Source organism: Thunnus thynnus, chromosome 6 (assembly GCF_963924715.1).
Source record: "Thunnus thynnus chromosome 6, fThuThy2.1, whole genome shotgun sequence".
Lineage (NCBI taxonomy): Eukaryota > Metazoa > Chordata > Actinopteri > Scombriformes > Scombridae > Thunnus > Thunnus thynnus.
The window spans coordinates 5,081,717-5,109,544 of NC_089522.1; the positions used below are offsets into that span (position 1 = coordinate 5,081,717).

Sequence of the window (27,828 nt, forward strand, 5' to 3'; positions counted from 1 at the left end):
AAATTATGACTACTGAGTGCTACATGCCTAGACAGAGTATCAGGAGAAAATGTCATAACACATATGGATGTTAGTTCTATCACTCCATCAATCTTTAGTATGTAATGTCAGTACATACCAGTATGATAAACTCTGATCATACAGGACCAGAGTTGAAATGAATTGCTGCTTAAAAACAAAAACTAATTCTGAGTCATAAATCAAATCCAATTTAAACATTAAAGTGGCAACCTACAAAATTATAGTTTCTTTCATTGACACTTTTTGTGAATTGACTTTTTGCTCTGAGAAGTTTTCATTAAGATGAATAAAGTGTTGTGTAAGATTTCCCCCTCATAAAATAGTTACCCTGACAGTTTCTTAGCCTTTAAGAAAATATATCAGAAACATTGATTGGTTCTACTTGTCATCAGGGTATATATGATATATCTATATATCTATATATGATATAACAAAAGCACACACCAAAATGAAGGGGGGAGACTTTGAAGGAGATTTTGAAAATAAAGTTTAATTATTTCAAAAAAGTTGTAATGTTTTTGGATTATTATTTTTTTCTAACAGTGGGCCTAATACTTCTGCGTGTCTTTTAAAAATCTTATAGCCTACAATACCAGTTACTACACATGTATTCATGTAAATCTATAACAAGAAGATAAAAGATAAAACCCCTGCAGTTTTGTGAAATAGGAAAGTTATAATGGATTACAAATCAACTTGAACCACAGCTGCATTTGAGTACTCCTGAACTCAGAAGTTCAGGAACTTCTCAATGCCTGTGACAATACTGACCGAGATGAAGTACAAACACCACTGTTCTTTTGTTCAAAGCAGTAAAGATTTTCATGTACAGTGTTCCATAGTGCCTCATCTGGGGTAGATTATTTGACCAGTGAGTGAACCCATTGTGTAATGTCATACTTGTAAAGTGAGGTCAGGTGAAACACAGTTACAGATCTCAGTCAGTTTCTGTATTCTTTAAGGGTTTGTTTGAGTAGGGGGGTGGGTACACTCGGTGCTACATTCAGCTTCATAACAGACAGATATGGCAGCCCATCCTCACAAGAAAAAAGACAGTATAGGTCTAAAATTCAGCCAGTAAAAACGGCCCGTAGTTACATTTACGCCGCAGTAATTGATGACTTCCTTATTAGGAGGAGGCAGACTGGGAGGCTAAATAGTTAGATGGAAAGTTAGTTAGTTATAAACAAGGTGGACTTTGCTGCCTGAGACAGCTGTTCACTTCCCATTTCCTGTCATGTTTCCATCTGCAAGTAGGGACATTTTTTTTAGAAACCATAATAACCTTACATTTTTAAAAAAATGTTTTTACAGTTTTGTTGACTGTTGCCATGATGATGAAGGTTGCACAACTTTAAGGCAGTACTAACTACATTTCAAGTGATCATTTTAACCAAAACCATGATCTTTCCCTAACCCTGACCAAGTGGTTTTTGTACCATACCTTAACCACGGTGTTGTCACATCATTATTTATTAACAGTGATTTGTAATGGTTTTAGAAAGCGGCATTCTATGCTACTACTGTATGGGTCATTCTGGAGTACAGGAACAATAGACTTATGTGGTTGTTTAATTATGAAGATGTGTTGAAATATGGGCAGGTTTATAGTTTTTCCACTTGTTTTTCTAAATGTGTTAAATGAGGAAATGTATTCTTTAATTTACCTTACAGTAATAATAAAGGCCATATTCTTTCATAAATTTCTTTGTTCCATGAGTTCCAGTGTTACAGCTCTGTGTTTTTTGTTTGGTCAGGGTGTGTTTGATCTTTATCTACAGTCCACAGGTTTGCCTCCTCACCCATTTATGTGCAATTGTGCATGTGCACACTATACATGTGTGCACCTATCTATACATTATGTGTGACTACATATCCTTTACATTTGCTATACAGTATATTCATGCAGTGGAATGACATTGCTGGTTAATTGTGCAGTATGTTCCTGACAGGTTTATCAGTAGTACTGCTAACAATGTCAGCCAGGCATTGTTAATGCCTCACACGAATTCAGAAAATCTTCCTCTGTTAAATCTTTTACTTGAACTGGGGCCAAGATATTTATACACACACATACACATTTTGTGTGTGTTTGTGTGTGCATGTGCATGTGTGTGTGTGTGCACGTGTATGTTCGTCAACCGACGGGACTGTACCAGCTGTAGCAAAATAGAGATCTTATATACTTTATTTAAGTACTGTATATACACATGTTTTTTGTTTTTAGGTTTTCAGCACACTTTTGTGTAAAATCATGAAAAAAATTTCATTTCAATTTCATTCCAAAATCATTAAAGGGTACAGATAACTTGATTATATATTCTGCCTTTTCAAGGTAATCAAGTAATTGAGTTTGTTGCATTATTTAACACTATAAATTGTGATCTACATTCTGTAAACAATATGACTTTGGAAAGGTATTATTCCTCCATGGCTTACATATCACCCTCATGCTCTGGTAACCTCACTTCTTTCTAAGTCAGACCCAACATTTTTTCTCCAAATTTTCAAATTTGTAGACTTCAGCCCCCACTCACACTGACTCAAGTGACATCACTTGAGGCAATTTATGAGATTTCACACAGCTCCCTCTGGAGCCACAAAAGGCTTTATAGTACTTTGTTCACATATGCTACTACATGTGCTACTACTCCCCAAGGCCTGTAAACAGACTTCGATGTGTAAAATCAGCAGAGTTCCCCTTTAACGTGTAGAACTGTGGGGATGTCAGACATATGCTCAGGTGATAAACAAAATTAAAGTTGATTTAGCTACCTCATTAACTACTGCATTGTGTCCTCCATAAGAAAACAATTAAAACAGCAGTTACGGTTTTCTAACACTACAAATATTACAGTCATAGTCATACCACAGAGTGGTACATAAACGAGCTTCTCACCATTAGTGTGTCGTCTGTTTAATGCAGGTATGTAGCTTTTTTAAAAGGATGCTTATGATTCCATCTCCACCCGACCAAGTCTTTCCCATCATGCCTCAACATGTTGCTGCTCTGTTGTTTTCTGTAGATCAACAGGATGAAAGTCCCTCAATCTCTCTCAACATCTCTCATCCCTTATCACTCTGTGTGCTGCCCATTGCTGAGCCTCACATTTTTTCAGGCCATATGTTCTATATATCACATATGACCGTACCCTTTCTCAGAACACTAATAAGTCCATATAAACAAATATTCTGCTCATTTCCTTTTAAACCAACTCTACAATTCTGCCACATCACTGCCTGCCTTCATCTCCCCAGTCTTCTTGTGCAGTACAGTATGTGAATTTCATGTGGATTCATGTTAATTCACATGTCACAGACTCTGGTGGTTGGTTCGTAAGCTCAAGGACAATCTGTGTCAATGAGTTTGACCTAAATATCCTGACTCAACTGTCTCTTCCCTGTCTTTTTGACTGCTGAATCACTTTCTGAAGCCTCTTAATTTTGTTTGTATGAAATTCATCCACAAAGATTTTTTACTTTAGCATTATTTATCACATTGTCTTTCTCTCACATTGTGTTTCTCTCTTGCTGATGAGGCCTGTTATTCAGACTCAGCAATGCAGAGAGTGTTTACATGGGTGAAGGTGAAAGTGGGGGAACAATAGTGTGCTTCTTCTTGGACACTGTTGTCCATTAAAGTAATTACTTTATGGGATGTCAGGCAATGTCTAAAAGTTATACCACAACAATGAGCAGCAGAAGAAGACCAAGACCAAGGGAACTGATAAAAATGCCATGGTTCAAATACTTTTGGATATGCTGTGTAAAACCCACAGTTCACCACAAAGTGCATAAATTTACTATTTTTGTTATTTTCTATCATCTTTTCTAAATATTAATTGCTTGTAAGAAACATACAGTAGATTGTACAGTACACTGTGTATAAATCTCATATCGAGAAAAACATAGATTCATTTAAAGTAAATTTGGCATGTACGCATGTTGGATACACTAGCAGAACTCTGGATTAGAGCCCAGTTGATGCAGGATAATTTTAGGCAGATACCGATATTTTACCGATACTTAGTTACAAAAATCTGACAGTGACATATCGGTCATATTGAATTTGTTTACATAAACACCTAACATGCACAACCATTACATTTTTAAAGGTCCAGTGTGTAGTATTTAGTAACATCTAAAAGAACAGACTTGGTAAATTGAATAGATTATTTATAAGTATATCTTAATTAGTGTCTAATTAGCTGAAAATAATAATTGTGTTTTCGTTACCTTAGAAATAAGCCCTTTATATCTACATGGGAGCGGGTCCCCCTGCACGGTGACTGCCATGTTGCATCGCCATGTTTCTACAGTAGCATAGAGCAGACAAACACTGGCTCCAGTGAGGGCCTTACGCGTTTTAGATTCAGTGGGCGACTACCGGAAATGCACCGGTTTTAAAATGAAGAAGAACGGACCAAACATTTTGTATTGTGAGAAGTCTTTGAAACCAAAATCTGATAAATGGAGGATCATACTTATTTAGAAAATCACAGGAGCATGAAATGTCGTCGTCAAAGACACGAAAACACGAAGAAGCTAAATGAAACCGGGACAAGCAACGGCATAAAACGAGGATAAACCCAGATGGAAATCCCTGATGAGAGAAATGTTTGCAGACTGACACCGAAGTTTACTGCTGGACAGGTAAGAGTGTAATGTATATTTATTTTGCCCCGCTGGTAATGGTTCAAAACCTAGATGATGTACAATGTTTATTAGCAGTGCATTAGTTTCCCTAAAAAAGAAACGCCGCCACGTAACGTTAAATATGAGCACACTTTAGCTTCAGTTTGTGCCTCTCACGGAGCTGGTGGTCTGACAAGAGACAACAGGGAGGCGACGTTGTGCTAATGACCCAACGATTTATTCATTTTCTGCGGCAGTAAGACAACACATAGTAGCATCGATACATGATATTGCCTTTATCTTCATCCTAAAGTGACTGTGTAATAGGTCAGGGGTATTTCACCATGTGCCATTGATGGCTGGGAGTACGTTGGTTTTCATTACAACCAAAGACAACAAAAGTTGATTTCACTGAATAGCTACTTGTCTCTGACTGAAAGTGTGTTAATCAATTAAATAATCTGATCTAGTCTGTTGTTGGGATGAAAATCTGCATGGAATAAGGTTGAACAGTTTCTAGTGAGCACATTAGAAAAATAGATAGATAGATGATTTATAATAGTAAGTTCATGAATTTGTGCTGTTTTATTTTTCTCAGGCACTATGGGTTGGCATTATTCACCATGTCTGTGATATTCACACCCGCCATATCAGAGGTATTGCTGACAGAAGTCAGGAGAGGTCTAGGTAAGTGATACACATTTGTTTGCCTATGTAGCATATTAACTTACCCTGTAAGTCCTACTCTTGGTTAAATAGCACTATGTACAACTGTATAAAATGTATGAAATAGTAAATTAACTCTATGTGTAATGGTACTGTCTTCCACAGAAGCAGTTTTCCATGCAGCTGCTGCTCTACACACAGCTCCTGGAGCAGATGAGGAACAGCAGTGCCAGTGAATCATAGGTGTTGTTCCTGCCATGAGAGCATCTTCATCCAGAGCAGTAAATTGAATACCTTTGGTGTGGTATTGGTCTGACCCTTGTCACCTATTATATGTGCAGCAATTTGACTGCTGGAAGGTGATCAGATAAGTTTAATCACACTGCTTTTAGTGTTCAAACAGACTAATGATTTGATAGATTATTCTTTCTCTTCAGAATCAACTCTGAAGAACACAGAATAAGCTGTCAAAATGTTTGTTTGAACAGTAAAAGCTGCATGTTTATGTTATTCTTTTATTGTCCAGATTGAAAAGGATGTCCAAAAATGTTTCTGTTAAATAAAATATATTTTTATTACAAATGTCATTATTCTTAGTGTTGTTTTTTTTAATATTTTTATTTTGTGGTTCAAACTAGTGAATTACAGTTAACATAACCTGAAGTAGCAATGAAAATTAATCCATAACATGTACTACAGTGCCCTGTTCTGAGGATCAGTGGTATTCCAACTTCACTACTGTTTTATGTTGCTTTATAAATATAAATAATGACAATATAAATTAATGGTGGAAGTGGTAATGACAATATACTGACTGCAGGGAAATACTGTCATTGTATAAGTATATATTAATATGTTTATCATTGCAATTATCACAGCACATCTGATGAATACCTTTTATTTGGTAAACTTGCACATTTAAGTTGAACAAATGTGAATATATAAACAAAAAGTTTAATAATTATCCAGGAAATATATAAATATATAAAATGTATAGAACAAGTATAAAATAAATAAAATATCAGAAATGTAACAAATAAATATGAGATGATTTGATGCCTTGATGATGAACAGGCAGGTGTGTGAGTACCTGAGATACTGTGTGGACGTTCCAGAGGACCTGGAGGGAAACTCAGAGGCCAGGTGTGAAACCAGTGTGATGTCTTTGGAGGACCAGGGAATTTGTCCCTGATCCTCCAAACACAGCAACTGGGGATGACAAGTCGGTTTCCTTGGCCTAAAGAGCCATGCTGTCAATAGATGAAATGTCTATAGGCAGCATAACAGTACTCTCGGTTGTCATCCCCAGGCTTCCTGGTTTGGCCAAATACCATAATGTCCTCCCAGTACCGCCTTTGAATGCATAAAAAGCATTTTCAAGACAGTACTGGGAGAAGTGCGGTATTACACAATCTGCAGGGTACTGGCCACAGCATTTCCTCTCCCGGTCCGTAGGCATGTCTGTACAGTTACTACAAGTACACCATGGTACCCCTGGCACTCCAGCAAACGGTGAGACACCATGCCTGCACTGATGCATCATCAAGGCATCAAAAATGAACCCTGGCTGCCTCTGAAGCAGTTCACTGGTAAGCTGCCTATGCTCCTCCAAGGTCATCTCTTCAAGAAGTTTCTGAAAAAATAAATCACAGGAAAAACACAGATAAGGCTTTATAGGTTATAAATTTCATGATATGTTGGAAATATGGTAATGGTAGTGCAGAATATGGATTGTAGGCTGTCCAGTGTTCCCAAACATGTCTACCATAAAAACATGACCAAGCATTTAATCAAAGGAAATAAGCAAAACTATTTGGATAATATTCTGCTAAGAGTTTTTGTAGAAGCATATGTTTTGAACTCAAACTATAAAACTATCTTAAAACTTTGTAGAGGTCTACATTAAACAACATGTAACTTAGAAATGGCAAAGGCAGGATAACCTGATTATGGGAGAATTTATGTCCACCCACCTTCAACCTGAGCAGAGGTGTCATATGCCAAAATAACTATGCAGGTGTGGCCTTTAAAGTGTGTACTTGTTGGTTTTATAGTCTATGTGAAGTGCATATTTTACTGTGTGGGTACGATAGAGTGGAGAAGGAAAGAAGTCCTCTTATGAGTCCTGAAGTCCTTGAATCAAGTGAATTTCTTTTTTTTTCATTTGATAACAAGAAGTTATCATGAGAGTAGATGTGGTCTACTTCTAGTGATCAGCACCTCACTACAACCGTTGGTGTGCATTACTTTTCTATTATAACAAGAAGTTATTAACCAAAGTTTCAATTCTTGATTAAGGAAGAGATTTTGTCTCTATGTGTTTTTCTACACTATTAAGAACTTGATAATTAGATGATAATTACAATAATTATTCTCTCCTTTGTTTCTTCCCTCCATCTTTCCATTTCCAGCTGTGAATGTGTTTGGCCAGGACCTTCCGTCAGGCCCTCATGGCTGCACAGAGGGGAGCTGTTACCCAGCGACAGGAAACCTTCTGATTGGACGAGCTATTAACCTAACCGCCACCTCCACTTGCGGCCTGGACGGTCCAGAGCACTACTGCATTGTCAGCCATCTGCAGGTCAGGATACACTCATGTGAACATAAAACCAGATTGAACTATGCAAAGTAACATTTTCAGGTTCAGGTTCAGATTCAGCATTTGGTAATGATTATGATTTCCCATTCATACCTTCCAACTACTAATCATGCACATTATTTTTTCCTTCATGTGCAACCTTTGTGTCATATTATGTACAGTAATTCACATAGATTCACACATTCACACAGGTCCTTACGGCATTCTCAATCCCTACTTTAATAATTCTGACAATTTTTACTGCTTCTCAAAGTTTCCCATGCACACTCGACCTGACTCTCCCACCTGCCTGTTACATCTCTCAACACCCTGCCACACCCTCCACCACCAGAATATGTGATGGTTTGTTTGTTCTCTCCTTCATGCATTCATCCATCTTCATTTGTTCATCCGTCTGTTTGATTGTTGCCTGGTTGGTTTCCATGAGCAAGGCCCCCTTACACATGCCCAGTCTTTCAATATCAGGCCCCAGGTGTGGACACACAAGTCAGCCACACCTCCATCACACACAAACACACTCTCCCCCTCTATCTCTCTTTCAGTGCCTCTCTTTCACTCTCACTGTCTTGAACTTACTGTTTTTACCTTCTGCTCCATTGTTTTCTTTGTGACACACATCTTTCTGTCCCCATTTGTGTCATTTCCATTTCCATGATCGCTGGCTTTCTTCCCTCAGAGCATCCTTCTCAGGCCGGTGACGCACCATAACACTTTTTTCAAGAGCTGAGCCCATGAATGTGGGACAGTTGCAATGGACATTGATGACGGTTTCCTGTGTGCGTTGAGGACTTCTCTCTCTTGACTTCTGATGCAGTCGAGATGTTTGTGAAGGTCTTTGTTTGTTTTTTGAAGGGCAGTCTTTCAGTGTAGTGTGAATCAGTCAGTGAGTCAAGAGGAGGAGAATAAAGGAAGGAAAGTACATTCAGAATCATACTGTATGTATGATGTATGTTTCAGTAAATTAGACCCTAGTGATGAAAGTTTGAGGACTTGGCCAATGTGATATTGGATTCATCATTATGTTTGTTATTCCTAAATCCAGCTAACACCAGGGATGTAAACAAATACATTATGAACAGATAACTAGTCTGAACAGAAACGAAGAGCATCCATGTTATTGCAGGATTTTTTTTTCTTTCTGTCACCAAATGAAAGGGAAGCACAGACATCATACATACCTTGCTTCGATGAGGGGGCTCACACTTTACAGTGGTGGAGTCTCCAGTGATAAATGTCGATATAAATGTTGATAGATCCTTTTAGAAATCATATAAAAAAGGTGCTCCTTTTTTAATCCAGGTGATTGTTGTCTACAGTACAAAGAGAAAATGTTGGTCACCAAAGCACCGTGATACCACCAAAATGTAAAACTTTCGACAGGTACATCCCCTGACTGAAGTTAGGGGCCATCTTAAAAGTGCTTGCAAAACGGCCAAGAAAGTTTTTCAGATTGTTTCAACATTTTTGATACCGTAGACACCAACTTTACATTCATCTATTATTATATACACAACCTCCAGTTTTTAAAGCATGCAATATGGCCCAATGCAATCTCTGTTAGAACCTCTTCCACTATTAATTCTCCCCGTACCATTAACAGTTACACAGCTTTAGACTCAGTTAAGACTTACTTTTTTTTTCTTTTCTTTTCTTTTTTTTTTTTTTAACTTTTTTAGAAGGTGGTCTTCAAATGCAAATGTATAATGGTCATAAAACTGTGTTGCATATTTTGTCAGCAACTTAAGATATACATAGAGGGTATGAGTATAAATGTCAGGAGAAAACAATTTAACATTCAAGAGCAGTCTAGACCATTTCTAAATACTTCTGGTGCAGGTCTTTTCCACTGCCAGCATACATCCTAGTACACATATTTTTGTGAAATATACAGCTATTGACACAGAGAGTAGCTTTGTGTTGCATCTCCAATGCAAGACAAAATGCTGTTGGTTTCTCTTTTACCTCTATTCTTGTTTTTCCATCCGCTCCTACATGACTCCTGACAGGTTCACCATTATGTTGTCATTCAATTGTCTTGCATCCATACGCTACATGCATGCATTTCCGCACGTCTACATGTATGTGCCTGCACTTCCACACCCCAGGGCAGGGATATCCAACTTCCAGGTGAACATGATTGGCATCCTCTGATTGGTGAGAGGCCCTCTTTTACAGTAAGGTGCAGGACAGGGTGACAACTTGTCACGCCATAAATCCAGCTGCAGACCATTGCTGGTCTGTCAGAAGCTACTTTAGATTCCCACACCTAACATCACACTCTTGGTCTTTAAATGTCCAGGAGTTCATCAATCATTTGTGTTTGGCGTAGGATCTCCTGGGTTGTTTTTTTGTTCCTTGTGAGATCGGATTGCATAGCTTTTATGCACAGTTGTATGCCAGGAGAAGCAGTGTGTTTAGGTCAAGCTAATTGTGTAAAAGACCTTTAAAGGGGCTCAGGTTTGGCCCTTTAGACCCACATGGTTGAGTGGAACTGAAGCCGTAACTCTAGACAGGCTTACTAAAGCAAAGAGAAGGGACAAGAAAAGTAGAAGGAGATGGGAAATGGAATGGAGAATGTAGAAAAAGAGGAAAAAGAAGAAAAGGAGAAGTGAGATACTGTATTAATAGTGGGGAAATATCAGTTTCAGAGTCGGAACTGAGGTGGAAAGGAAACTGAATGAGGGAGCTGGGCTATACTTTTTTTTTGTAAAGCCACCATTGTAGTGTGACAAAGAAGTGTTTTCGAATCAACATTAGACTTACATCAGTGTATTGTTGGAGCAGAAAGCCTTGTAGTCGAGCTGACCAGGCTTGACTAATGGGATATAAATAAGAGCTCAGAGGAGGCAGGGGGTGGAGGGGGGTCTAAGATGCACACAAGCTCAGCACCTAATGAAGCTTTACAGTGTCCTTGAAATAAAAAATGAATCCAGTTGAAATCTGACTTTTATTTTACTTCTATGCACAAGGACCTAAACTTTCTCACCATCATCTCAAGTTTTTTCATAACTTTTTAAAATTCCATTCCTTTACAAATACCTGAAATCCTGCTTAAGGACTTCCTATAAACACCATAAAGCTGTGGAGAATACTCAGTGCTTGCTAATGATGGCACAGGCCGTTAGGATGGATGGGCTACTGTGCAGGAAGGGGTCTGAGCTGAGAGTGAGGGCAGATTTATGCTTGGATTAGGAAGGGTGGGTGAAGAAGGCAAGCTTGCATGTAAGAAACACACACTCAATTACACAGACATACAAGTGGGCGTGGGTGCACATGTGGTCACGCACATCCACATGCATCCACCCAACCACACACACACACACGCACACACACACACACACACACACACACACACACATACGCACACACACACACACACACACACACACACACACACACACACAAACACACAGACACCACTTCCAGCACACTTTAGGCATTTCTTTTCAGTTCTCAGCCGAGTCTCTTTAACAGCCATGCTGTTGTTAGCAGCTTAATCACCCCTGACAACAACCTAATTAGGAAACGCTGCCCTGGAATCCACTGTTTCTCTGTGCCAGCCTACCCTCATCCGCTTGTTTAGCCCTCTTTTCCCTCCCTGCTCCCCTCTTCATGGCCCCATCTCACTCACCCTCTCTCAGCATCTCCCTCACCCTCTACCGACCCCTTCTTTGTCCCCCACCCCTGCTGTGCTGTTTGAGACCTCTCTCCACTGCGTACCCACTTCTCTCACCTGCACCTCTCCTCTCTTTAACCCCCTTTTCTAACTTTTCAAGCACACCCCTTCATTCAAGCCCTTGCTCTTGGCCTCGGTCCCCACATTTTTGTCTCTTTCCCATGCCCTTTTTTCCTCTCCTTCTGCCTTCTACCTCATCAATGTCCACTCTTCAGCAGCTAACTGCATTTTCCTACTCCCGCACCTCACCCTTTTTGCATCTCTCATAATCATTATCTAAACTATTGATGCTGAAGATGCAACCACTCTTATTAAGAATTTAATGAGAACAGTTGGTGATATTGTTGCTAAATTCTTAGCAACAGTAGTCTAAAGTCCCTGGGCACCCACTGGCATCCACAGAGATTTTAATATTTTGTGTTCATCATGTGTTGACTATCTTAATTATAAAATGTTTACATATTTATAAATTAGTGGACAGAGATTCTGTTGAAGATTATAGATTCTTAGTCATGCTAGCAGCGTGGTTTTTGGGATAGCAATGTGGGTGTGTAGGTCCACTGCTTTGGTTCAGACTGAAAAACTAAATATTGGATGGATTTCCATTCAATTTTGTACAGCCATTCATAGGCCCCAGAGAAAGAATCCTACTGAGTTTCGTGATTCCCTGATTTTTTCTCTAGCTCCACCATGAGGTTGACATTTTTAGAATATCTTATATAAGATGTATTCAACTGTCAAAGGGATTGCCTTAAAATTTGGTACAGATATTCAAGGTCCCCAAAGTAATATCTGCTGACATCTAACGCCATCATCAGGTCAAAGTTTCCACATGTCCAGTGAAATATCTCAACATCTACTAGATGGATTGAATGATGAATCCTAATGACTTTCCCCAATATGGCTGACGTATCTCAACAAATATTGGATGGATTGCCATTATATTTGGTACACACATTTTTGGCCCCCTCAGAACGATTTGTAAGAACTTTGGTGACCCCCTTACTTTTCACTAATTTTGATTTGTCTGATACTTTGGTTTCTGACTAAATACCTGTAAAACAAATGACATTCCCATCAGCTTCACTTGTACCTGTACCTGTTAAATATCATAATGTTGTCATTGTTAGCATGCTGACAGTAGTATATTGTCCCAACCACTACCACTACTGCCTAATTACAGCCTCAGAGAGCTGCTAGCATGACTGTGACTGTTATTCTTGTTTTTTGCCCTTTATCCCAATCCTCACACCTGGCTCTGTCTCTCAAACTGTCTTTCTCTCTCTCTTCCTCCTATTCTTTAACTCCTTGCTTTCTTTTCTATCTCTCTGACCGTTTTTCCCTTTTAATCTTTTCACCCAGTGGAGACACAGTCAAGTCCCCTCTGGCCGTAGTCCAATTTACACTGGTATTGGCACACAGGGGAACATTATCCACGTTATTTCTGCTTGACAGATGAAAGCCCTGTAACAGTTCTATCATGAGTTTGACTGACACTACAAAACCGTAGAAACAGAAAGTGAAATGAACTAATATTTTATTTTTCCCCATGTAGTGCAACATCCAGAGGTGGTTTATCATGCAGCTGGTTCAGTCTCTTGTGATCTTGTTGGTACAAATCTGAAAGAGCTTGAATAAAAAAAACAAATGCAAATGATATTTATATTCAAACTCTACTTTTATTATACATCAGTCTCTATTTGTTTTTCACCTCGACAGGAGTCAGACAAGTGTTTCGAGTGTAACTCTCGGCACCGCTACGACCCGTACCACCACAAAAACAGCCACCGCATCGAAAACGTGATCTACCTCATGGACAGCAATGACAGGGACCAAACCTGGTGGCAGTCTGTCAACGGTTTGTGCCTTGTATATCCTTAAATATTTACTGAATGTAAAAACAGCACACAAGAACATAATCAGAGTGTTCATTGTGCTGATTGACTCCGTCGTCATACACACAGGGAGAAATTTCCTCTTCTTCTTGTCTTTTTAAATCCTGATTGGAAATAATTTATATATTTTAGAGGGATTTTACAAGATGTTGAGATGCAGTGATGTAATAAAAAGAGAAAAAGTACCTTCACACTATAGTATAAATCTATGTCCCCATATGGGTAATATTAGAAGACTTTGATATTTCTTCAGTGAGAGACAAAGAGAAGAAAAAAAAATACAAAGAAGGATGGAAAAGTTCTCCCACAGTCACTCAGTCAAGCAGACAGTGACTGTAGCAGTCAAGTCTAGTGCATCAATTGCGTTGTTATGATATTGATTGACAGTCATTTCCTCCACAGGAGAGGAGAATGTCAGTATCAGACTGAACCTGGAGGCTGAATTCCACTTCACACATCTCATCATGAAGTTCAAGGTACGCACACTTTTTCCACGCATGTGGATGACAAGTGTGCAATTTGCATGTGTGTGTAAGTGGACCTCTGTTTGAAAAGGTGACTCATATATGTGCTTAAGCATGTCAAGGTGTATACATGTTTAGGTGTGTGTTTGTTATGTACACTCAAACATTCAGCAACTGCATTCCATCAGGCATGAATCTGTCATCCTACTGTTAGTGAAGCAAACATGAAATAAAAGGCCCAGATAAATCAGTCTGATCACCAATTTTTCTCAAATAGTCCATAACTTATTGATTGATGTGGCATGTATTATATTCATACATACAGCACAAGCCTCCCTGTGATCCTATATCCTGTTTCAAAAAGAAAAATCACTAAAATACCATCAGCATATGCAAATGAAGTTAAAAATTCTGAATTCTCTTTTTCTCAGACATTCCGACCTGCAGCTATGATCATCGAGCGTTCAGCTGATTTTGGACGCACATGGCGCCCCTACCGCTACTTTGCCTCAAACTGTACCAGGACCTTCCCCAGCATCCCTGCCAACAGCCTGCACCACATCAATGACATAATCTGCGAGGAACGCTACTCCGATATTGAACCCTCCACTAATGGAGAGGTAAGACAGGAGAGACATGTTGGACTGGGAGGATAGAGGTTATGGTTAAAAGATGTAGCAAGCAATATTCTTGTTTTTTTTTGTTGTTGTTTTTTAACAAAAAAACCCCAAATCCAACAGTGTGGCAGTCTGTATCTCAATACTTTATGACTTCCCATCCTGTTTCTTGAGACATAAATCTTAAAGAACAACTCACCAAATACAGTATAGTTTCAATCTTAAAAAAGGCTACATAATCTCGTAAAACAGCTAGCCACTGTACTTTTTAGCAATGCTCAAATGGGAGGAAATAGTGCATTTGTTGGGGACTATTTTCAGCTGCCAATTTGGTGCATGACTTATGCTCATTGATATGTTTTTAATAGTTTTTAGACAGCACTGGAGCTCTATGGCAAGATAAATCAGGCTTTGAATACACACACAATACTTGTTAGTAGATCAATTCATTGTGGTATTGATCTTTTCATGGGATTTTTTGACAATAAGAAGAATATAAAATATATATAATATCGCAGTACTTGTCCTTTAATGTGTAGTTGAGGATTCTTAAAGAATAATTTGTGAGATAACTGTTGTTTGGAGGAATAGATGATCAATAGATGAGATGATCAATAGATGACCCAACACACAGGAGAATAAATACCAAAATAATCTTAAATTACTGGTTTGTTGAAGACAAAAGGTAGTTTGAGAATAAAACTAGAGTAAAGTTTAAAAGTTATAATCTTTTAACATTTTAGTCCCGGTAGATTTGGTGTTACACAAAGGACCAGCCACAGCTCACAGCTTGGTGTTCCTGTTCCACTACTCACAATATTTAAAGCTGATCTACTACATCTACAAAAAATACGAAAAATGTCTTGAATCACAACCTCAATGATGAAAACACTGTGTTTCCTATGACTCGTTCACAATTAAAGCCACCCTACGTTTCGCCAGCTGAATGCTTTTGTTTCCTGTGAATCCCTCATGCACTTGAAGCCAATTTGAATCCACTAACAATGAAAACTACAATGTTTAACATAGACATCCAACATTATAACAGTATATAAATAAGAGAAAATGCATTTGTAAATTTGTTCATTTCACTTGCATATCCCTGTTTTTGGTGAACATCTGTTGTTTTAAAATTGATATAATCTCCTCTAATCCCAAAATCTAATGGGACTTCTCCGAAAACCTCTCTTGCTAAAAAAAATCTGTTTTAAATTCAAGGTCATTTATAAAGTTTTGGATCCTGCCATTCATGTGAAAGACCCCTACAGCTTGGACATTCAAGGTAAGTGAAGTGTTCCTCAGTGATCTATGATTGAGACTTTTAACTCTAAATATGGACCAATAACACATTCATTAGCAGCACAGCATAATTTGTTTCTTACAAATTTCACCTTCATGTTATCTCCAGATGAAAACCTGTCATATTCTTTTCATAAACAAAGACTGTGTGCATCAGCAGTTCAAACACTAGCCAGTTTGTATTCAGACAAACTTGTACTACAAACAAAATATAATGTAAAATATTGAACTGCTGCACACTACTTTGCTGTTATTACTTTTCTTCAGAATCAGATCTTTACATCCATAATTACATATTTTTTGAAGATAAGACAAAAAAGTAAATGCTAAAATTGAACATTTAAGTAATATTTAAGTTTAAACAAAATGCTTCTCCCTAGAGGTATCAACAACAATTATTATTTTAAAGTAAATAGGCTATATTATACTTTTGGAGTAGTGAGGCTAACATAAAATGGACACCTTAATACCAGTCATTTAGGAAAAAAATGTTTGCATACTAATACAATTTCAGCCACAAATCAAGCTTAATTAATGTTTTTTTTGTTTTGTTTTTTTATTATTTGTCCTTTACAGAACTTCTGCGCATCACCAACCTGCGTATCAACTTCACAAAGCTTAACACTCTGGGAGACGACCTGCTGGACCGACGCTCTGATGTCCTCCAGAAATATTACTATGCCATCTATGAACTGGTGGTAAGAGGGAGCTGCTTCTGTTATGGACACGCCTCAGAGTGCACCCCAGTGCCAGGGGTTGACACACGAGAAAACGGCATGGTGAGTTAGTCGACTAGATCACGAGGAAATCGCACCTGTTGTCATTACAACATGTTCTGTACAACAGAACAGAAACTTGTTACATAAAAGACAACAAGAGCAGAACTTGTTTGTGCTTGTTTAATTTGTTCAGTACAAATTATCATGCCAAGATAATTTCATATCTGACACTGCCTACAGTAACCTATTTACTGATCATTTCGCTACATTCTGGCCAGATCCATGGTCGATGTGTATGCAAACACAATACAGAGGGCCTGAACTGCGAGCGCTGCCAACATTTCCACAACGACCTGCCATGGAGACCAGCTGAGGTGGAGAACCCTCACACATGCAGAGGTGGGAACACACGGCACTGTCTCAAAAATTCTGATATGAGCATGAACTCAGAAATGAGTTCATGCTCATATCAGAATCAGATTATATTTTATTGTCATTTATTGTTAAACTGATTGCTGCCTGTTATTAGATGCAAATATTTTTTAACCCCTTAACATCCACCCTTTTTATAGAATTTTCGCCTATTTTGGCATACCCAAATGGAAAAGCTCATAACACAAGAACTGTAGGGCCATGATGTATGTATTAGGCTTCATTTGACAAGTGACATCTTCTAGTTTCTCGAACTGTGCTTGTTTAGCATATGGCTATAACACAAAGAAAACTACATCAGTTCAAATAAGGCTCAAAAAAGTGTTTTTGGTCCTTGTCTATAATGAGTCATATTTGAATAACAATAATTAGGACATGCTTTGTATACCTTCTACATCTTGTCAACCTGTATAATATTCCAGACCCCTAGGCCTAACCTTATGGGAGCTAGGGAGTTTTTAGTTTGTGGTGTCACCGGTGTCCCCGAACCTCTCCAATCATCTCAAATTGGCCAAATTGTGTTATTTGCTTTTACTCATTACTGTGTGATGCTACCGCTTACCACTGGCTTAAGAGGGTTGCTGGCAACCCAGTGGATGTTAAAAGGTTAAGGCTAGAGAAAGACATTTGCTTAGCCTTTCTCTAGTTTTCTTGGATTTACACAAACACACACACATACAAACACATACAGAGAGCCGGTTGCTGGTATATTGTGAATTAGGTTATGTTACTTTTGTTTCGGTCTCCTCAGAGCATCTAGCAAGCAGTTTTACTGACTTGTTGGCAGAAGTAGACTCACAATCAACAAAATATAATAATGTCACTTCACCTGTTGTAGGAATGTACAAAGTTCCTTTTATGTAGCCATCAGCAGCAGGAATAGGTGTATTGCATCTGCAATTTCCATTTTTTTATGCACAGTGTAAAATTTTAGGCATGGCTTACACAGCATGGGTAGCTTTATTCATTCTTTAAAAAATGATACTCAGCAGAGCTGAGTATGTGGCTTCTGCCGATGAAAAATTTGCCCAATCTTCTCTGCTAATGCCAAACAGCTTATTCTGCCATTGACATTGTTTGGTGTTTGGTGGATTGGATGATTGAAGTTTGAAGAAACAAGACATATTGGCAATTTAATAATTTATTTATTTAACAAACAGGAGCCTCAGTAGCGTGTGGAAGAACCATACACAGCCACAACAGCCTGGCATCTCCTCCTCATGCTGGTCACCAGCCTGATCACACACATACTCAGCTCTGCTGCTCATCCCACAAATGCATGTTCCTTACAAATGTGGCACCATTTAAAAGGGAAATAAACAGGCTTTCCAACGGTATAAGATTTATTGCCAAGAAGCATTGTTAAAACAAGGAAATAATCTACCAAACACAAATTTCCTTACTTTTTGTGTTATGTTTAGTTAATAGATGTAGAATGTCTCCCGACAGCAACCACATACCAAAAAAAAGATATATATAACGTTAATGTCTACAGCAGGCAAGAAAAAATATTCAAGGTCTGACTTTTTAATACCCTCTAAAGCCGTTTATTGAGGGAACTGAATTCAAAACCATTTAAGAATTTGCGAGACCTGCAAATACCCTTGATGCTGTATATTAACATTTGAAGCTCAGTATAATCTCCCAAATATTATTATATACTGCTTATATACATATTCATATTAATCTTGGCAAACTGTATATTTTAAATCATCCTGTAGATGAGCAGTTATTGTGCAAGACATAAAAACTGTCTTGCACTCTACTTTCATGCTCATTAAGGTGTTTGCTGCTTTTAAAGGGTTCAAATAAATAAGAGATGATGTGATGTGATTAGTTATTAGAATATCATTGGAGGTCAACCCAACTCTCCTACTGCTAGCATGGAAGTTGTGGTTAACTTTTACAGTCAAGGTAACGTTCATGTGCGTCTAATTAGTCTTTACTTTTTTGAATGTCTTGCTTCTTTTTCTAGAGTGTAACTGTAATGGCCACTCAAACCAGTGCCACTTTGACATGGCGGTGTATTTGGCCACGGGAAACGTCAGCGGAGGAGTGTGTGATGAGTGTCAGCACAACACCATGGGACGCAACTGTGAAATGTGCAAACCTTTCTACTACAAAGAGCCCAACAGGGACATCAGGGACCCACGGGTTTGTGTTGGTGAGTCTTTTGTTCTTTTGTAAAAAAAAAATGTTTTAGCCATGATGTTGGAGTGTCTACTTTTGTACTGCAAAATTAAATCCAGTATTTACACTGCCAGTGGGCTCAGATAATTCCTGAAATCCTTGAGATTGAATTCAGAACATTATAGTTATAGAAGGCTCCATTTAGTTTCAAGATCACAAGAGTTTAAAATGAATATGAGACTAAATGTGGAAAGCTGAACACTCTTCTCCACACAATAGCCTCATTTCATGGTATTACTCCGTGTATAATCTATGCAAATTCATGATAATAACGCTACTATACATGAAAATCTCCTTACCATTCGTTCTTTTGTTTAGATGCAACAAAACAATGAAAGTACAAATATTACATGTCTGCATGTACACAACAGCCATTTTTAAATGTCAGTTTTCAGATCTTCATTGTGTCATGAAGCTAAAACCTTTTCAGTTAATTTTCTTCACTGCTCTTATCCTCTGTCTCTTCATGTCTCTATTATTGTCCTTTTGTTTTTGTCTCTCATTCTTTTCCCCTTTTACTTACGCTCTTCATCTGACCTCTGACACCCAGCCTGCGACTGTGACCCGGTGGGATCGTTGGAGGGAGGAGTGTGTGACAGCCACACTGACGTAGACATAGGGATGATAGCTGGACAGTGTCGCTGCAAAGCCCACGTCAAGGGCATGCGCTGCGACGACTGCAAGGAGGGTTACTATGGACTCAGCCAGAATGACCCGCTTGGTTGTCAGCGTACGTATGTGTGTTTGTCATACAAGTGAAAAGATTTGTGTTTGGCCAGGGATGAAAATTAATTTGTTTTTCTGAAAATAATATATTCTGCATATAAGATCTTTAAAGCACATATGCCATCTTATTCTGTGTGTGTGTCTCCATCAGCCTGCAACTGCGACCCTCGTGGCATTATTATGATGGGAGCCCCATGTGACCAGATCAGTGGGGACTGCTCCTGCAAAAGATATGTCACCGGTCGCTACTGCAACCAGTGTCTGGTTAGCAACAACTGTTCTGCTCTTAAAATCTGTTGATAATTGTGTTTGTCTTTCATGTGGCTGTTAATTAGTATTCATGTTTTTCCATGTCACAGTAAGGCATATTTAAAGAGGAAAACTAGAGAACAGACAAAGTTTGGCTGTTTGGCTATATAGCTGTATAGCAAATGTTGCACTGGTTTTTCATTTTTATGACTTGTTGCAACAAGTTTGAAAGCAATTGTGTCACCAGACAACAGACTTGAACTTTTTTACCTTTTCACACTGTCAAAGTAGTGACATTTTCAAGTGGAGGTTTTCTTTTCACCAGTCAAGGACAGCAAATAAATGTTTTGTTTGCATTGATAAAGGAACATATTACACAGTAACAAATGCACAAACTGACATGATACGAGGACAACAAAGCATCAGACACAGAGTCAGAGTGTAAAAACTGCATACTGTATGTGTCACTGTGCATCCTGGTTTTTAAATTTATTTCCATCCCTTTAGCCCGAATACTGGGGACTCAGTAATGACCTGGCTGGCTGCAGACCATGTGACTGTGACTTTGGCGGAGCCTTCAACAATAGGTATAGATTTTCAAAATTTTATGTATCTTTACCATATCCTTTTTTATAAAGAGAGGTCACTTCTGAGAATGGTCTGAAGAGCATATAACCATGAAGTGAGGCTGTTTATCATTCAGTCCATTCCTGAATGCAGACCACAGAGAGGTCACAATCACTTATAAATAAATATTTAAAGTTTTCCTCTGTCTGTTTTTTAAGGTGCATGATGGAGAGTGGACAATGTGACTGCAGGAGACATCTGATTGGTCGACAGTGTTCGGAGGTGCAGCCTGGGTATTTTTGTGCTCCACTTGACTACTACAAATATGAAGCAGAAGATGCCGCTGGACAGTCCCCTGGTGACTCTGCACTGCCGGTGAGCACACTGCTATGTGTCAGTTGAGCTCACTAATTTACATTTTAGCTCACTGTAACTGCTGGATTCAGACTGATAATAGACCTTCAGTAAAAGAACGTGAGCAGCTGCGTTGGTGTAGGGCTGTTGCCTGTTGCTTTTCCCAAGGAAGTTGGGAAATTCAGTTTGAAGGTTTATCAGAATCAGACATCCAAAAAAATACACACGTTCATACACACAGTTATACTGTGGAACAGTCATGTTTGTCTTTTATTTAAAGAAATTGGTTGTTTTTTCTCGAGAATTTGACAAAAAGATCAGTACCACTCATGTCTTCCTGTTAAGTTGTGGTTTTACGGGGGACCTCAGGGAGTTACTGCTGTTTGACTAACAACCTCACAGTGACAACAAGACTCCACAAAGTTGAGCTTAATTTATAGTTAGTCGGCATGATGTAAAATTTGCGGTAACACTTTACTTTAAGTCCCCTGTTTAGAATTTATAAACACTAAATAAATATTTAATAAAAGATATTACACTATAATGTAGTGTGTCTTATCTGCTTGCAACTACATTATAGTGTGTTATAAACACTATTAACTGTTTATATTCTTTTTGTGAATGCCAAATTCACCATCTGCACCTGTCCACGAGGATCCACGTGGACTGTCTGTGTACAGATCGAAATTTTTGACCAATGTAGGGAACCACATATGCATCTGCAGTCTGTGTCCGATTCTGAACTAAACATAGCACAAAAAGTGAGGAAATTTGTGTTTGGTAGATTATTTCTTTGTTGTAACAATGCTTCTTGGCAATTAATCTTATACCATTGGAAAGCCTGTTTATTTCCCTTTTAAATGGTGCCACATTTGTAAGGAACATGCATTTGTGGGATGAACAGCAGAGCTGAGTATGTGGCTTGTGCCGATGAAAAATTTGTCCAATCTTTTCTGCCAATGCCAAACAGCTTATTCTGCCATTGACATTGTTTGGTGTTTGGTGGATTGGATGATTGAAGACATATTGGCAATTTAACAATTTATTCATTTAACAAACAGGAGCCTCAGTAGTGTGTGGAAGAACCATACACAGCCACGACAGCCTGGCACCTCCTCCTCATTCTGGTCACCAGCCTGGTCACACTGGACTAATCGCTGAACATAACGTTGTTACACATGTTCAGGTTCCAGTGCACATGTTGCTGATGTGGTGTATTTTCATTAAGTGTCATTGGTGTGCTTAAAGACAATATTAAGCTATGCAGATTGATTTTATAAGTTTTATAAGCAATAAGTGCTAGTGTGTTAGAATCTTATTGATGATGTATATCTAATCTCATGAATCACATTTAATCACAATATACGTATAGAATCACGGTAAAAGAATCATAATCATACACTGGAGAAATTTGAGTGTGCTTGTATTACATGTCACTTTGCTTGGGTCTGCATTAAAGTCTTCACCTTTTTTAAAAATACACTCTGGAGAAGATCAAGAAATAAGGGTGAAAGTGACTAGAATGACTTATAAAAAAATAAAGGCCAGAAGACAACTTGGCAATAATGGTGTAAAATGATCCCCAATACTTGGACATAACCAGATAGAAATGAATATGCCAGTACATATCCACAACAGCTCAAAACCTGTCTTGAAGAGTTTTGACCAACAACGAGTGACGGAGATAAAAATAATGGTGTAATTGGCCAAAAATAAGGAGGATGGACGATAGATGTGACCTATGCCGACCCAAGGGTATAAAAACTATGCCCTGAAGGAAAAAACCTTCAGAGCAACCTGGTTCATCTTGTATGCGCTAATTTACTCTCCTTTATTGCCGGCATTAAAGAACACTTTGCTGCTCGGACCTCTGACTCCTGATTTTTATCATCAAAAAGCAGTTTTTGATCTGGTGTTTTCTTCAACTGTCATCCATCGATTTGACACGACACTGACACAAGCGCAAACAGGCCTGACGGTGAAGGGCAGTCATGGCAGGCCTCTTGGCAGCCCTATGCTGCCAATCAGGCGCCTGATTGGCAGCACCTGGGGGTACCAGAAGTTCAAAACAAGAGTCAATAGCAACAGCAAAATAAGCTTTTTGGCATTGGCAGAGAAGATTTGGCAAATTTTTCATCGGCAGAAGCCACATACTCAGCTCTGCTGCTCATCCCACAAATGCATGTTCCTTACAAATGTGGCACCATTTAAAAGGGAAATAAACAGGCTTTCCAATGGTATGAGATTAATTGCCAAGAAGCATTGTTACAACAAAGAAATAATCTACCAAACACAAATTTCCTTACTTTTTGTGCTATGTTTATATCCGCCCTTTTACTGTACTTAGCCAAGAAATTGTTCCAGCATACAACTCTCTGTAAAACCGCAAAACAGATTTAGGTGCTGGTAGGTGAGTTTTTTAGCTTTGGATGGCTAGCGTGTCCTTCTGCTTTCAGTCTTTATGCTAAGCTAAGCTAATCACCTGCTGGCACTTACTTCATAGTTAGACCTTAGAGTGGCATCAATATTCTCATCTAACTCTCTGCAAAAAAACAAATAACCCAATTATTCCTTTAAAGTCATCTACAGTATGAGATGGGCTACAAACGTCCTTGATAAAAATATTATGATACTGTTTAAAACCTTTTTTTCTTCTTGCTGCGTCTCAGCGCCATCAACAGAAGGTTTAACCTTGTGATAGCTTCTGTATATTGTACACACAGTACATCAAGTTGTGGATAATGTTATGACTATAACAGATGGATATTTCATGTTGCTCTGACTCCACCAAGGTTGTCTTCCTGATGGGATTTGGAAGGGTGTGTTTGTTTGGGTGCCAAATTTAGGCCCTGGTTACACCTGGGATTAACATGCGTCTCGGGTGATCCGATCACAAGTGGACAGCTCTAAGTACATCTGTTCACACCTGGCATTAACATGCGTCTCCACATGCATCTTGAGTGACCACTTGTAATCGGATCTCACTTCCCTGCTCTATATGCAAATAAACACGTACATCATTTCCGTTTGCAAAGACCAAATTCGTTGTTTTTAACCGGTGGGAGGACTAGCGGTCCATGTACCCTCCGTCCAAAGCTGTGTTCAACTTGTTTGATAACAGGATAAACAAATATACAATGCATTGTGTGCCCCCTCATGAAAATCAAATGCCCATCCTATTGATTTGCTCTAGTGTCGCATTGGAACACACACACACACACACATATATATATATATATATATATATATATAGAGAGAGAGAGAGAGAGAGAGAGAGAGAGAGAGAGAAACTATTCAGCAACATTGAGCTTCTGAAATATTTTTTTAGACAGACAAGCGAAAAATAAGTTATTTTCTGGTTTTGGTTTAATTTCTATTCCAGTTGTCGATTTGAAGAGGAAAATGGGTTAGGGGAACGGGGAAAACAGGAAAAAAAGGGAGGTGGATTAAATTTTTTTTAATTCACATAAAAAACAAAATAATGCATTTCTTTATCCTGTTATCAAACAAGTTTAACACAGTGGAGGGTTTGTTTGAACGAAGGGTTCACGGACCAGGAGGCAGCAATGCAATTCCAGTGCCTAGTCTGCAGGAAATTAGAGGATGTCAGTTGAGTGGGCGGTCCTTCAGTGTGGCCCAGGACACATTGCATTTACACTGCTAAATGAATGTGGCCACATGCGGCCCAGACCACCTCTGAATGTGGTCTGAGTGATCAGATCTCAATGTGTCCTCAATGCGTCTTGGGTGCATTCACACCTGTACTTAGAGCTGTCTACTTGTGATCGGATAACCCTAGACACATGTTAATGCCAGGTCTAAACAGGGCCTTAGATGCACTGCTGATGAAGTGCTTTTCAGACATGGAATACACAACATTTCAGGCTCCATCTATCCGTTAAAATTATGTCATTTTGTCATTCAGACATAGGTGTCATTTACATGAATGTTTCGTACAGCTTTATTCAGACATGACTGGATATTTATGGAAATGGATTCATAAATATCCAGAGGGATCAGAGAGAGCAGTGAGTTAAAAGTGGTAGTAGGAGGAAGAAGACCATTTTCTGTTCTCTCACAGGCTGAACTACTGAAACTTAAGTTAATGACCATCATCATTAATTAGTGTGAGGGACACTCTTGACCACTCCTCACAGCTGATACATTTTCGCATTATTTTCGTTATTAGAGAGTAAATTCTGTTGCCTGTTTTTATAGTCTGACATGCATGTAAAGCATTTTGCTGGAAATCAATTTTTTTCATTCATGCTGCTGACATGAATGAAAACTGAAAATGCAGTGAATGCTGTTAGATTATTATTATATTATTGTGGTTGTATGAGGCGTTTTTTTAAATCTCTTATGGTCTGGTCGCACCATGAGGGAGAAAATAGTTTTATACACTGATCTGATATGAGAAGAATCCCCTCAACAACTTAAAATTGTCTCTTTCACCGTGTTTCCTATATTGTTAAACTGATTTTGTGCATAAGAGATGATGATTGAGATACTGAATTTATCACAGTAATGTTAGAAGGTGACACAAGACCTGTATTTCTCTCTCTGCATGTTTAACCTTGTGCTGCTCTGGTCTTTAGGTTAATCTGATGGCATTCAGTTCAGACTTGTGCTGTGTTTAACGTGATACAGACATACAGGCCCAGCCTGGTAAGATTTCTCTTGTGACTTGCACATAAAAGTGATTCAGGCGCTTATTCAGACGTGAGACCAGCATGTTAAATTCCTATCAGATTGACATAAAGGTGTGCATGTCTGAAAGGAGCTTTAGAGAAGTTTCATTACCATTCCTCATCCCTATACCAACAACTAATGTTACAGCTATTGCTGTTCAAATCTGTTGAAGCAAATGGTTGGGCAACTTAAACACAGATTTCTATTAATATTGCCCTTAAGCTCCCCCCAACCAACATGTCACAGCCACTGTGACAAGCCTGTTCCTGCTGTCAGTGACTAATCTTACCTGCTATCACTCTTACAGACTCCTCTCTACCCTACAACAGTGTCTCTATCCTCTACCATCTCTATCTACCCTCTTTCTCACATTCTTTCCTCTGCCTGTCTGTCTCCTCCACCTCCTCTGCCTCTGATAGAAAAATCTGAAGGGACCTTGTGCCCCCTCCACTTCCCCATTCAGCCCTCTGGGCAAGCTCAGGCAGACCACACTTACAACATCACTGCTACAGGAATGTGAGGGAAAAGGCAAGTATTGACTTCAGTATGTTATGACGAGGAAGGCAACAGTGCAAGACACTAAACATGAGGAGATGTGTCGTTGACTTATGAGGCTGTTGTCTTCAGGGGTGAAGCCTCTGACTGAACATGATTTGTTTAAGTGATGGCAGATGTAGATGGAGAAGGACAGAAAAGAGGTACATAATATGGAGGATACAGTCAAAGTCCTGCATTCCTGTGCAGAATTAAAACTCCGTAGCTGAAGTGACCCATAAAAACACCAGACAGTAGCGCAGATACCAACCTGTCACAACCAATTATTGCTGCGTGGCACACACATACACACATACAACACAGGCAGAGAAAAACACTCTCAGCCTCATAGTCTTTGTTTCTCTCTGTCACACTCTGGCAACTACAGCACAGCATGGGTCTCTGTGCTTTGTGCTGTCATTTTTAGGAATGGCGAAGCTGTGCAGGATGAACCCCTGTAGGTTGTAAGAAGTGTTTCTGTAATAAGTATTTCTGTAAAAAGTGCAACGTATGATTGACACAAACGTCAACCATCTCCTCTCTTCTCTTCTCCTCTCCTCTCCTCTCCTCTTCTCTCTCAGGGCAAAGTTCGGCCTCAGGCAGAGACTGACTGTGTTCAGCACCTTAGCAACCAGCTGAGGAGGCACCGACGTCACCGTCGCATCACCAACTCACAGCAACATCGGGCAGCACTGAGACGTATCCGCCAGCTTCAACAAACAGTAGGTTGAGAGTCGCAGGTACCAGGTGGACAAAAATGAATGTAGTTAAGTTGTTCCCAACCCTTTTGCACTGTGACCCCTAAAATAATGCAGTGTCTACTTGTTGACCTGAGTGTGGTTATGGGTTGTGAGCAGAGATTTTTCCTCTTCAGATTTGTTCCTTTTTATGCACATTTAGAGGCCTTATGAGGTGTATTTTAGTGGCCTGAGCAAAAAGAAACACTTCCATAAGCATTTTTTCTTTATCCCTTAAATGGGACATATGCTCTTTGTGATTTTCTGTTATTTTTATATTGCTATGATGTTGGATGTATATGGTTCACATGGTCAAAGGTCCAAAACTTCAGGTGAACATACGTAGAAATGCGTCTTTAAAGTCAAAGTTACCTCTGCTTCTTCCTTCTTCCTTTGTTGCTGAGGTAGGTGCGAAGTTTCAATTTCAAGTAAAGAACGAGGAAAAGAAGTGAAATCCTGTTTCTTTTGTTTGTTTACATAGTCTCCCAATACGCTGAAAGTCTGAGAGCTGGTCAATCAGAGTGGGCTCATCGGGAAGCTCTGTTTCAGACAGAGACTGAACAGAGGGGCTGCATGAAGGGCCAGTATAGGATTTTTAAAGTTTTTTGGTCATGTGCTGTGTGCACCACCTTGCATTTTGAGGATACTTAGACAAATTAAATACTTGGCTGTCAAATTAGTTATGTCCGTTCAAACTGGTCGAGCTGAAAAAAGAGCTGCTAATATATACTGTAGGACTGCAGGGATATTTGGAGA

The 27,828-nt window shown here is 39.0% G+C and overlaps 1 protein-coding gene across 3 annotated transcripts in view; it reads left to right on the forward strand.

Moving 5' to 3' along the window:
- The window catches only part of lamb2l (laminin, beta 2-like), a 77,148-nt gene that overhangs the window by 20,588 nt on the left and 28,732 nt on the right, over positions 1-27,828 (forward strand). For all 3 annotated transcript variants that reach the window (XM_067591383.1, XM_067591384.1, XM_067591385.1), the window contains exons 3-15: positions 7,734-7,903; positions 13,317-13,455; positions 13,895-13,968; positions 14,388-14,576; positions 15,792-15,855; positions 16,449-16,651; positions 16,870-16,990; positions 18,999-19,187; positions 19,764-19,943; positions 20,091-20,203; positions 20,696-20,775; positions 20,974-21,130; positions 26,917-27,057. In XM_067591383.1, coding sequence (XP_067447484.1) covers positions 7,734-7,903; positions 13,317-13,455; positions 13,895-13,968; positions 14,388-14,576; positions 15,792-15,855; positions 16,449-16,651; positions 16,870-16,990; positions 18,999-19,187; positions 19,764-19,943; positions 20,091-20,203; positions 20,696-20,775; positions 20,974-21,130; positions 26,917-27,057 — 1,820 coding nt within the window. The remainder of the gene's footprint in view (positions 1-7,733; positions 7,904-13,316; positions 13,456-13,894; positions 13,969-14,387; positions 14,577-15,791; positions 15,856-16,448; positions 16,652-16,869; positions 16,991-18,998; positions 19,188-19,763; positions 19,944-20,090; positions 20,204-20,695; positions 20,776-20,973; positions 21,131-26,916; positions 27,058-27,828) is intronic.